The 13,526-nt window shown below is 46.7% G+C and overlaps 1 protein-coding gene across 3 annotated transcripts in view; it reads right to left on the bottom strand.

The window, feature by feature from the left end:
• Nucleotides 1-7,280, bottom strand: part of PLCXD1 (phosphatidylinositol specific phospholipase C X domain containing 1) — a 68,518-nt gene extending 61,238 nt beyond the window's left edge. Inside the window, exons 1-2 of one of the 3 annotated variants that reach the window (XM_069757859.1) lie at nt 7,043-7,280; nt 927-1,128 (exon numbers count right to left, since the gene is read on the bottom strand). In XM_069757859.1, the coding sequence (XP_069613960.1) occupies nt 927-1,110 (184 nt within the window). In that variant the 5' untranslated portion in view covers nt 1,111-1,128; nt 7,043-7,280. Of the gene's footprint in view, nt 1-926; nt 1,129-6,913; nt 7,020-7,042 lie in introns of those variants that run through there. The other 2 variants (XM_069757862.1, XM_069757861.1) reach the window with 2 other exon arrangements.
• Nucleotides 7,281-13,526: the final 6,246 nt, after the last annotated feature.

The raw sequence follows: 13,526 nt of genomic DNA, 5'->3' as shown, positions 1-13,526 counted from the left end.
TACCGGATCATTAGAAGAACTGAACAAGGAACACCTAACTGGTCCCACCGGCTACTTGTACAGAGATGGCTGGCCATTCTACCTTTTTTTTTGTCATTCCTTTCACACACTAATCGCACAATAAGCTACGTCCACACTATGTTTTATAAACTGTGATGAATGAAAGACTGATGGCTCACAAATCAGTCATAGACTTGTAAGTAAAAAAAAAAAAAAAGTATGGCTGCAATTCTGGAATGTCCCCAAAATTCCTGAGTAAATTGCTTTGAAAAGTCACAAAGTGCTGTCACAACTCAAAAGCTGTCCAAAAATGTGGCAACTTTTGGCGTTTTCAAGCCCGTTATTGTCAGTGTCATAAAAATGGTGAAGCTGGGGGGTGAAAGGCGAGCTGTGGCATTCCTTATGTCAAAAATCTCACTCCAATTCCAGAACGGAGTGAAAATTCTGGGGTAGCACACGGAGGCCCACGTAACTCTTCAGATTCACGAAGAGAAGTGGAGCTCATGTGACTCCACCACATCCACTCATCAAGACGGCAAGAAAACTGCCAGTATTGATGAATTGGGCCTATTTGTTTAATGCTTTTTTTTTTCTTTTACTGGACCCTGTGGGATAAAAAAAAGTATAGTTATGTAATACAGCAGTAAACTACTTTTTTTGCCATATACTGAGCTATTTACCCATTTAGCGTGTGTGTGTTAGGAACTTTACAGGTGCGTAGAGTAAATGTAAGTCAAAAACAAAGTGTGAACGTAGCTTTAGAATTGCCTCAATTCTATATAAGACATTGAAGCATTGTTACAAGATGTAGGAATGCTTTTCTGCACAACTAGCAAGCTCCTATATGTTGCAGTTGGACGTTACTACAAATTACATACTCCATGATGGCAAAAAATACTCCTCAAAAATGCTAAGTGTTGTCTTACCCTGGGGTAAAAGATGGGTTTCAACATTACAAATGGAAAATGAAGCCGAAGACCAGTGATACCAAATTATACCTGGAACTGACAGTTTATACAGGGGAACGTCCCACAGTTCTTCACTCAGATTGGACATCCATTGTTGGTTTTCAGCCATCTGCTTGTTACATTTCTGGAAAACGTTGTCCATATTGCATTTCTAATACGCCTGAAATTATAGGGAGATATTACAAAAAAGGCTTATTGATACCATAAGGGTATGTGCACACGTCAGGAATTTCTTGTAGAAATTTCCTGACAAAAAAACGGACATTTCTGCCAGAAATCCGCATGCTTTTTTTTTGCGTTTTTATGCGTTTTTGACACAGTTTTTTTGTGCGTTTTTTCCCAATGCATAGAATAGTGGGAAAAACGCGAAAAATCCGCAAAATTAATTAACATGCGCTTTTTTTACCGCAATGCATTTTTTTGCGGAAAAAAAACGCATCATGTGCACAAAAATTGCAGAATGCATTCTAAATGATAGGATACATATGTCTGCAGTTTGTAATGCGTTTTTATTGCAAAAAAACGCGAAAAAACCTGAACGTGTGCACATACCCTAAGAGTAGCCTCAACTCACCACATCATCCCAGATAAAACAAGTGATTGGCTGAGGACTATAAACCTTAACTTCTACTCTAATATGCATTAAATTACATATACCGATACCCATAATACAAGGTGGGTATATAACATTACACCTACAAAGTTGGCGGATGCCTGTAACTCCATGGTGAAAAAAAAAGGATCATAAGCACCAAATGACGTACGTATACAGGGTAAGCCTTCGTCATGTATCAATACACATGAAATGATAGAAGATATCTAAAAGTGGCGATAACAATTCAGAACGTCTCTCATGGGGTGTGAATGAGAGAACAGTGCAGAATAAACACCAACTGGATCACTGTTTAGGCCAAGTTCACAAGAGTGTAAGTTGCGCTCCATCTATGAACCTCAATGACTGGACTTACCACTGGTCTCCTAACCCAAACTTACTGCCTCATGGACACATGGGAGGGTGTAATTCCAGGTCTGGATTCCCGGCCACCAGACGTGCATTGTGGTCTATATATGGACCGTAAAATAGCTTGTGTGAACCTAGCTTACTGCTCAAGTTGTCATGTCACTAAGGGTCCAGTTTATGTCAAGAGCTCATCAAGATGCATGGTCTTCCCCTGGTAGGCAATGGCTCCTCTCATATTATGTCCTACTTTAGTTACTGCCTTCTTGTGTGGGGGCCCCCAAACTGAATACTTGACCCAATCAAATAGTCCATAGCGTGTCTCATATAAAAATTGCTGTCCTGACAGAACATGTTTCTATCCATATGGCAGATTCATCACGGGACCTAAAAAATCATTGAGAAAAGTAAACATAACTTAGTGAGAATCATGGAAACAATGGCAGGGAAAAAACCCGGTGTGCTAGTCAGTAGGGCAGACACACACTCACATGTACATTATTTTGGGCTTTTTTGCACTGTGCAGTTACATGCATCCACTGGTCTTGTAGGTGCAGTTACATAACCTCCTCTTGGCTATCACTCGTGTTTGGCACTTCGGCGATCCCGATAAAATACAGTCTAAATATCCAGCCGGTGACCACAATGAGACAAGACTAGTCCGGCACCACAGTAGTTGATTGACAGGTCTCTCCCGCCCGTGTGTACATGGAGAGGGAACTGTCAATCACCTGGAAGAGGACTGAAGCCAGTGGGGTGGATCCACCTTGTAACATCATATTTACAAATAAATTGCATTTTTTAACATAGGAAACTTTACTTGCTCTTGCAAATTTTGACAACTGCTGATGGTTAAACATAGATGCCATATGTATAAAAACAGATGACAATACAGATGAAAATCAGCCATTTTTTCAGGAAGAAAATCAGCTGATTTGCATACACATTTATGAACTTAGGCTGCTTTCACACATCAGTTTTTTGCCGTCAGGCACAATCCGGCAAATTTTGAAAAAAACGGATCCGTCGCAGATTGTGAAAAACCGATGCAACGGATCCGCTTTTTCGACAGATCCGACTAGCTGATCCAGCTAATTGTATTCCCCCCAAAATTGGAGCATGCTCAGTTTAAAAAAACGGAATCCGTCACTGGATTCCGTCATTTGACGGATCCAGCGCAATAGGGTTCCATTGTAGCAAATGCTGGATGCCACCGAATCTGGACCTGTGCGTTTTTTTCCCGGAGACAAAACCACCGGATCAACAATTTTCACGAGATGCAAACTCGGCTTTGGGAAAATGGCCGCCGCGATCTCTAATGCGCACGCGCGGCATCCCGCGGCCATTTTCCTGAAGCCCCGTGCAGCAGAGCACTCGATCTGCGCACGCGCGGCCCCAGGAAGATGGCCGCCCCCACCGACGAAAGGGATGACAGCGCAGATCGCGCGCTGCTTGTTCACGTGCCCACAGTGGATTAGTCACCTCAACATGCGGACACCACTACGCCACCAACGTAAAGCTGAGGAAGAGCCAGCGCTGTGAACACGCCCTCCCGACCTGACCAGCCTGATTGACAGGCGAAAACGGCGACTTTGGTAAGTTATTTCTCAGCATAGGTGGGGAATCGGGGTACACTACATACACTATAGTAACACACAGCGCAGGCCCTATTTAACAGTATTTATATCTCAATCTCAAAAAACGGGGTGACAGGTTCCCTTTAATTTCCCTCCTTTCAGAAAGCAAAACATAATGGAATGTGATATAACTGGATTGTAGCAAGACATGTAGCTACTCAGCTCACATTACAGCACTTATGTCAGTTAAAGGAAATGCAGGATTGTGCACGGTAACCTACAGACAGTGTCAGGTCAGTGTCGTTATACTGATTACAATGATACCCTGGGTGATGAAATCCATCTTGTGGTTGTTGTGTTATTTTCACCTGCGGCCAGTGCCCTTTTCAAACTTTTTTTTTTCTAGGAATATCAGGAGAACAGCAAAGAAATGAATTATAAACACAGTACATTTGCGATCATGCCACCACTGGTACCTGCCTGCAGAAACGTGTTTTTTTTCCCCAAGATATTATGATATATTTATTATGCACACTCGGGGGGGTTGGTCGGGGGGGCTGGTAGTGGGGGGGGGGCTGGTCAGTGATCTGTCAGAAGCCATACAGATGAATAATTGGAGCACCACATGAAGCCCCCCACAGGCTACCCCGGAGCACGAGCACATCATTAACCAAAAACTGAAAATAAGGATTACACAACAACCACAAGACGGATGTCATCACCAGGTATCATTGTAATCAGTATAACGGTGCCGACCTAACACTGTCTGTAGGTTACTGTGCACAATCCTGCTGACAGGTTCCCTTTAAAGGGGTTGTCTGGCTTTATGGTGACTGCAGACTTATATCCTACGTGCAGACAAGTGAATCCTCACATCGCACTGCGCACTGTGAGAATTGTATGGTGCCAGAACCATTAGGGGAAGACGCGTGACCGCAAGTCAGCTTTTTTTACATGCAGATTTTCTGCATCTCAAATTTATGGAGAAAATCCACAAAGAAAACACAAAACCGCAAGAGAAACTGTTGCGGGTTTCAAAAACCCACCGCGGGTCAGCTTACCCCATCACGGGTCAGTTTACCCCGTTGCAAGTCAGTTTACCTCACCGCGAGTCAGTTTACCCCATCACAGGTCAGTTTACCCCACCGCGGGTCAGTTTACCCCGTCGCCAGGTCAGTTTACCTCGTCGCCGGGTCAGCTTACCCCGCCGCGGGTCAGCTTACCCCACCGCGGGTCAGCTTACCCGACCGCGGGTCAGCTTACCCCACCGCGGGTCAGCTTACCCCACCACGGGTCAGTTTACCCCATCGCGAGTCAGTTTACCTCACCGCGGGTCAGTTTACCCCGTCGCGGGTCAGTTTACCCCATCGCGGGTCAGTTTACCCCATCGCGGGTCAGTTTACCCCATCGCGGGTCAGTTTACCCCGTTGCCGGGTCAGTTTACCCCATTGGGGGTCAGTTTACCCTACCGCGGGTCAGTTTACCCCACCACGGGTCAGCTTACCCCACCACGGGTCAGTTTACCCCATCGCGAGTCAGTTTACCTCACCGCGGGTCAGTTTACCCCGTCGCGGGTCAGTTTACCCCATCGCGGGTCAGTTTACCCCATCGCGGGTCAGTTTACCCCATCGCGGGTCAGTTTACCCCATCGCGGGTCAGTTTACCCCGTTGCCGGGTCAGTTTACCCCATTGGGGGTCAGTTTACCCTACCGCGGGTCAGTTTACCCCGTCGCGGGTCAGTTTGCCCCATCGCGGGTCAGTTTACCCCATTGTGGGTCAGTTTACCTCACCGTGGGTCAGTTTACCCCACCGCGGGTCAGTTTACCCCACCGCGCGTCAGTTTACCCCATCGCGGGTCAGTTTACATCACCGCGGGTCAGTTTACATCACCGCGGGTCAGTTTACAGTGCGGAAAAGCAGAGTGGGCATAAGATTGTGAGAAATCCCATCTACTTTGCTGGAACTGTAGGGGTATGTGCACATGTAAAATATTTGGTGCAGATATTTCTGCATCTCTTGGCAGGAATACCGCAGAGGCAGAAACGCGTGTTTTTGCTGCGTTTTTTACTTGCATTTTTGGTGCAGATTTCCCCCCAGTCATTAGTATTGGAGAAATCTGCAGTAAAAACACTGAATTAATAAGCTGCAGATTTATATCCGCAAGTCACAAATCAGCACCGTGTGCATCAGAAAACTCGCACCGTGCGCTTCAGAAAACTCGCACCGTGCGCTTCAGAAAACTCGCACCGTGCGCTTTAGAAAACTCGCACCGTATGCATTAGAAAACTCGCACCGTGCGCTTCAGAAAACTCGCACCGTATGCATTAGAAAACTCGTACCGTATGCATCAGAAAACTCGTACCGTGCGCTTCAGAAAACTCGTACCGTGCGCTTCAGAAAACTCGCACCATATGCATTAGAAAACTCGTACCGTGCGCTTCAGAAAACTCGCACCGTGCGCTTCAGAAAACTCGCACCGTGCGCTTCAGAAAACTCGCACCGTATGCATCAGAAAACTCGTACCGTATGCATCAGAAAACTCGTACCGTGCGCTTCAGAAAACTCGCACCGTATGCATTAGAAAACTCGTACCGTGCGCTTCAGAAAACTCGTACCGTATGCATTAGAAAACTCGCACCGTGCGCTTCAGAAAACTCGCACCGTGCGCTTCAGAAAACTCGCACCGAGCGCTTCAGAAAACTCGCACCGAGCGCTTCAGAAAACTCGCACCGAGCGCTTCAGAAAACTCGCACCGAGCGCTTCAGAAAACTCGTACCGTGCGCTTCAGAAAACTCGTACCGTGCGCTTCAGAAAACTCGCACCATATGCATTAGAAAACTCGTACCGTGTGCATCAGAAAACTCGTACCGTGCGCTTCAGAAAACTCGCACCGTGCGCTTCAGAAAACTCGCACCGTATGCATCAGAAAACTCGTACCGTATGCATCAGAAAACTCGTACCGTGCGCTTCAGAAAACTCGCACCGTATGCATTAGAAAACTCGTACCGTGCGCTTCAGAAAACTCGTACCGTATGCATTAGAAAACTCGCACCGTGCGCTTCAGAAAACTCGCACCGTGCGCTTCAGAAAACTCGCACCGAGCGCTTCAGAAAACTCGCACCGAGCGCTTCAGAAAACTCGCACCGTGTGCATTAGAAAACTCGCACCGTATGCATCAGAAAACTCGCACCGAGCGCTTCAGAAAACTCGCACCGTGTGCACACAGCCTAAGACGCTGCATGTTTTGCACACAAAAATGCGCAGTGGAAAAACCTGAACCAAATACTTACTGTGTGAACTTAGCTTTAGATGTTCTCACCTGCAGCATGGCCGTTACGTGCACAGATTAGGGCCAGGAACACTGCAGATTACTTGTACAGGTTTACACTGGGGCTAATCTGGGTACTAACCTGCCAACACAGCCACAAGAGACCTAGTAACCGCTGTGAGCCCAGGATGAGGAGCCACTACATACATACAGACTGTAGGGCCACAGTGCGCAGCCATTGCCAGCTGTACCTGTGCAGGGAAGCACTCACCACGGAGACTTCTGGTCCCAGCCTCTGCCCCGCCACATCCCGGAGCCTGCACTCCGCCATCCTCACACAGCGGCCGCCAACCACACAAGCGACTGCTCCGTGCACCGGTCCTCACTCCAGCGAGGTAGTCCTGGAATTCAGGACGCGTACAGGAGATCAACGGTCCTCCCCCTGGAAACCGAACAATGGATCAGCCCGGTAGAGAGTCCGCTGTAGCAAAAGAGGAAGAGCTGTGTGCATTACGTCCGCGAGGGGGGGGAGATAAATCTGCTGCACAGACTGGGGGGTTTCCAGTGTGTGAGGCATGTAATAGGCTGTGCGGGTGAATTGTCACAGCGATGCACCGGAGACATAGTAGTAGTGGAGATGTAGTGGTAGTGTCCTGCTTAAGACAGTATGACCATAGACAGACGATACAGGATGTGCACCATGTTTGACATGACACGGGGGTAAACTAAAGTTGGCACCTCCAGGACCGAAGCCAAACATCTCATACCCGTAAAGGATCATAGGCCGGACCCATCACGGGACAGATTCACCGTAGGATAGATACATCCTAGGAATTGATCGGACAAACCATTGATAGGATGCATCCAGCATAGGACGGACCGATCATCAGACATAGCCATCAACATAGGACGGACCCATCATCAGACATAGCCATCAACATGGGACGGACCCATCATCAGACATAGCCTTCAACATAGGACGGACCCATCATCAGACATAGCCTTCAACATGGGACGGACCCATCATCAGACATAGCCATCAACATAGGACGGACCCATCATCAGACATAGCCATCAACATGGGACGGACCCATCATCAGACATAGCCATCAACATAGGACGGACCCATCATCAGACATAGCCATCAACATAGGACGGACCCATCATCAGACATAGCAATCAACATAGGACGGACCCATCATGAGACATAGCCATCAACATAGGACGGACCCATCGTCAGACATAGCCATCAACATAGGACAGACCCATCATCAGACATAGCCATCAACATAGGACGGACCCATCATCAGACATAGCCATCAACATAGGACGGACCCATCATGAGATATAGCCATCAACATAGGACGGACCCATCGTCAGACATAGCCATCAACATAGGACGGACCAATCATCAGACATAGCCATCAACATAGGACGTACCCATCGTCAGACATAGCCATCAACATAGGACGGACCCATCATCAGACATAGCCATCAACATAGGACAGACCCATCATCAGACATAGCCATCAACATAGGACGGACCCATCATGAGACATAGCCATCAACATAGGACGTACCCATCGTCAGACATAGCCATCAACATAGGACGGACCCATCATCAGACATAGCCATCAACATAGGACGGATCCTTTATGGGACGGACGGACACATCACAGGACAGATTCACCGTAGGATAGATACATCCTAGGAAATGATAGGACAGACCATTGATAGGATGCATCCAGCATAGGACGGACGCATCATCAGAATAGGCATCAACATAGGACGGATCCTTCATGGGACGGACGGACCCATCATAGGACAGATTTGTTATAGGAAGGACCCATCATGCGGTAGGATGGATGTGTTTTCTCAAGGAGTTAATTTATAATGAAGCAGAATAAACAGTGTGAACTAGCCTTAGCTCTGTTTTCCTTCGTCACCTCTTAGCTCACTTACTTTTGCACCAACATTTTCTACAGAAATAACAGTACAGTCTGACGCATTTTGAAATTCATCTTAGTCCCATAATAAATTTGGCGCAGTGCAAGTTTTACAAAGCAAGAGTGTAAAAATCAGGATCTTTGTAATTTCCATTTTATTAAAAAAAAACCTTCATTCTCAATAAAAGCGGGATCTTTATTTCTAGTGTACAGTTCTTTGCCTAGGGTCAAGTGGTGTGATCAGATTATGCTTTAGGCTAAGTGCGCACGCTGCGGATTCCATTGCGGAATTTTCCGCAGCGGATTTGCTGCGGTTTTTACTGCGGACATAGGCTATGTGCACACGTTGCAGATTTGACTGTGGAATTTTCTGTGCAGATTCTGAATTTCTTGGCAGAAAACGCAGGTCTGAATCTGCGCCTTCTTACTGCGGTTTCTTTTGCGGTTTCCTCTGTGGGTTTTCACCTGCAGATTTCAATTGGAGCAGGGGCAAACCCGCAGCGGAATCCGCAGAAAGAATTGACATGCTTCGGAAAATAAACCGCTGCGTTTCCGCGCGTTTTTTTCCGCAGCATGTGCACTGCGGATTTCATTTCCCATTGCTTTACATGGTACTGTAAATGCATGGGAAACTGCTGCGGATCCGCAGCAAAATCCGCAGCGTGTGCACATACCCTTACAGCCTGCTCATGGCATTCTGAAGCTGGCTGGATCACCCTAGCAGCTGGCCGGATCACCCTAGCAGCTGGCCAGATCACCTTTGCAGCTAGTCGGACCACCTTTGCAGCTGGCCGGATCACCCTTGCAGCTGACCGGATCACCCTTGCAGCTGGCCGGATCACCCTTGCAGCTAGCCGGATCACCCTTGCAGCTAGCCGGATCACCCTTGCAGCTAGCTGGATCACCCTTGCAGCTAGCCGGATCACCCTTGCAGCTAGCTGGATCATCCTTGCAGCTAGCCGGATCACCCTTGCAGCTAGCTGGATCACCCTTGCAGCTAGCCGGATCACCCTTGCAGCTAGCCGGATCACCCTTGCAGCTAGCTGGATCACCCTTGCAGCTAGCCGGATCACCCTTGCAGCTAGCCGGATCACCCTTGCAGCTGGCCGGATCACCCTTGCAGCTGGCCGGATCACCCTTGCAGCTGGCCGGATCACCCTAGTGGAAACACTCTCTTTTGGGCCAGCAAGGTGCTATGCTGTTTGTCTTAACTGTTGATCTTCAGGAGTGCACTGCCCCCCAAACAGCAGAAAGCTGGGGGATAGAGGAGCTGTACGCTCCTGAAGAAAAGGTGATTAAGAAAATGTTACGCCTTTTGTTAACATTTTTAAAACATAAATTATTGAGTGCGCACTACAGCAACAGCATGGCCACCTCTTTGTTCATTGTTTTGCTTGGATGCAGGAGCTTCCTCATCAGAAGGGCCCAATCTCCAGATAACGACCAGTCCCAGGAGTATGTCTTTTCCATTACAAATCTGCAATGAGCGCTTCAAATCAGATATGAATAGAGCCTTATTAAAAAGTCTGTGTCATGGCTTCATTTTGTATGCAGCCATAACATGACACCCACAGAGTAGTATGAGGCCTTACTGTACCTACATATCTTTTGACTGTGTACATCCTAATTACTATAGAGGTGCTAAGCAATGCTGGGTGAAAAATACTGCCTAAAGGAAGCCTGCACAGCTCCATGTCAGAAGGCATGACAATGGAAGTACAATATTTTCCATTGTATATACAGTGGTGTGAAAAAGTGTTTGCCCCCTTTATGATTTCCTATTCTTTTGCATGTTTGTCACACTTAAATGTTTCAGATCACCGAACAAATGTAAATATTAGACATAGATAACACAAGTAAACACAAAATGCAGTTTTTAAATGAATGTCTTTATTATTAAGGGAAAAAAATCTAAACCTACAGGGCCCTGTGTGAAAATTGTGATTGCCTTCCAAACCTAATACTGGTTGGGCCACCCTTAGCAGCATCAACTGCAATTAAGTGTTTGCAATAACTGGCAATGAGTCTTTTACAACTTTCTGGAGGAATTTTGGTCCACTCATCCTTGCAGAACTGTTGTAATTCAGCCACATTGGATGGTTTCCGAGCATGAACCGCCTTTTTAAGGTCATGCCACAGCATCTCAATCGGATTAAGGTCAGGACTTTGACTAGGCCACTCCAAAGTCTTAATTTTGTTTTTCTTAAGCTATTCAGAGATGGACTTGCTGGTGTGTGTTGGATCATTGTCCTGCTACATAACCCAAGTGCACTTCAGCTTGCGGTCATGAACAGATGACCGGATATTCTCCTTCAGGATTTTTTGGCAGACAACAGAATTAATTATTCCATTATCACAGCAAATCTTCCAGGTCCTGAAGCAGCAAAATAGTCCCAGACCATCACACTACCACCACCATGTATGACTGTTGGTTTGATGTTTCGTTTCTGAAATGCTTTGTTACTTCTACGGATGTAATGGGACATGCACCTTCCAAGTTCAACTTTTGTCTCGTCAGTCCACCGAGTATTCTCCTAAAAGTCTTGGGGGTCATCAAGATGTTTTCTGGCAAAACTGTGACAAGCGTATATGTTCTTATTGCTCAGCAGTGGTTTTCATCTTGGAACTCTTCCATGCAGGCCATTTTTGCCCAGTATTATTCTTATGGTGCAGTCATGAACACTGACCTTCACTGAGGCAAGTGAGGGCTGCAGTTCTTTGGATGTTGTTGTGGGGTCTTTTGTGACCTCTTGGATGAGTCGTCGCTGCACTCTTGGGGTAATTTTGGATTTTGGTTGGCCAGCCACTCCTGGGAAGGTTCACCACTGTTCCATGTTTTCGCCATTTGTCCCTAAGCTTGAGAAATCGCTTCATAACCTTTCTCAGACTGATTGATCTCAGTTACTTTGTTTATCATTTGTTTCAAAATTTCTTTGGATGGTGTTATGATGTCTAGCTTTAGAGTATCTTTTGGTTTACTTCACTTCCTCAGGCAGTTCCTATTTAAGTGACTTCTTGATTGAGAACAGGTGTGGCAGTAATCAGGCCTGGGTGTGCTAGGAAATGTGAACGCAGCTTCCCAAATATGTGATAAACCACAGTTAATTTATCTTTGAAGGGGGAGGGGTTTAATCTCTTTTTCACACAGGGCCCTGAAGGCTTGGATTTCTTTTTCAATTAATAATAAATACCTTCATTTAAAAACTGCATTTTGTGTTTACTTGTGTTTTCTTTGCCTAATATTTAAATTTGTTTGGTGATCTGAAACATTTAAGTGTGACAAACATGCAAAAGAATAGGAAATCACTAAGGGGAAAAAACTTTTTCACACACAACTGTTTATATAAAATTTGAGTTTGACACAATCCGTGGATATATCCATGATCAGCAAAAATATTTGCATCTGTGGGTGAAATCATAACAGTTTTGGTAGCTGGCAACCAACAGTAGTGCAATATCTCCCTGAATTATGGATATTTAATATTCATGTGTGGTATATATTGTGATGCAGTGACCCCTATGCACAGAGGCGTATTGCGGCCATAAGAATGCATGGCAGTCGTGGGTATAACTGTGGTGATGAGACAAAGTCCGGCAGGATTGTAAATGGCTGGTATGTGTCGCAGAGGAAGTCTGCCCGATAAGCCTGCAGTATTGTCGTTCTGGGACTTGTAGTCCCACAAGTATTTGTATAGTTTATAGAGGGAGGCTTACTGGGCGAGTTTGTAGAGCTGGGCGGGTCGAACTAGCCACACACATCTCCCACCTGTGGGGGTGGTTACAGCTTCATCATGTGACCATGGTGTGGGTCACAGGGTTGAGAGTGTTTGGACCTGAATGGTCTGTACTGTAGGTCCTGGAAGAGATCAGGTCTGTGTTGGAAGCTCCTGTGAGTGGAGGCTTCCTGGAAGAACCTGGAGAGACCGTGGACCTGGATGGTCGGTGTTGGAAGTTCTTGTTAGTGGAGACCTCCTGGTACCTACAGAGCCTGGGATGGCTTCTGTGTTGTCAAAGACAGGACTGACAAGGAGACGGAGTGGGGAGCGGAGCTCCTGGAAGGTAACCCGGACAAGGGGATTGTAATATATGGCAGAGAGGTTTATCTGCTGCATGAACAGACTGGTGGTCATGATATGTTCATGAATGTAATGAAATGGACTTTATGTTATGTGGTTTATGCTGTATAAATAAACCAAATAGACCGTTTTTGTGAGAAAACTGTGCCTGACTACATTAATCCGCTGCCAAGCGAGTATTCCCCAACCCGTTAGTGAGTGCTATCTCACATACAGTATGGTGCTAGACTGGGGGCAACGGTTCAGAAAGCACGTATGAGGTGTTTGCTGTGGCTCGGCGGGGTCACGAAGAGTACAAGCATCTGGCTGTAACTCGGCGGGGTTACGAAGAGTTGCTGTGAATTGGCGGGTCCACAAAGTCTGCGGTGCAGAGTTGTGCAGAGATTTGCAGGAGGAGCTGCAGTTGCAGCAAAAGGTTCAGCAGCAGGAGCTGCAGTGGCGGTTGCAGCGGCTTGTGATCAGCACACGGAGCGCTGGTGGTTTGTGACTGTAGCAGGAGCTGTGGTAGCACCAGCAGGAGCTGGTTAGGTGTCATTAAAACATTGTTGGTCCAGATCGTGCAAACTCTTAAAGGGCCAGTACCGACCTAAAGAAACTTTTTTTTACTGTGCGAACTGGTGCCTGAGAGTACCGTGGGGAGTCCACGGGGTGTACCCCAGGGAAGGGGTAGTGTCCCAAAAAAGGGGGCAGTAACCCAAACAGGGATGGTTCCCAAAAGGGGGCAGGATCCCAA

This window comes from Ranitomeya imitator, chromosome 3 (genome assembly GCF_032444005.1).
Source record: "Ranitomeya imitator isolate aRanImi1 chromosome 3, aRanImi1.pri, whole genome shotgun sequence".
NCBI classification, from domain to species: domain Eukaryota; kingdom Metazoa; phylum Chordata; class Amphibia; order Anura; family Dendrobatidae; genus Ranitomeya; species Ranitomeya imitator.
This window is presented reverse-complemented; position numbering and strand designations above follow the sequence as displayed.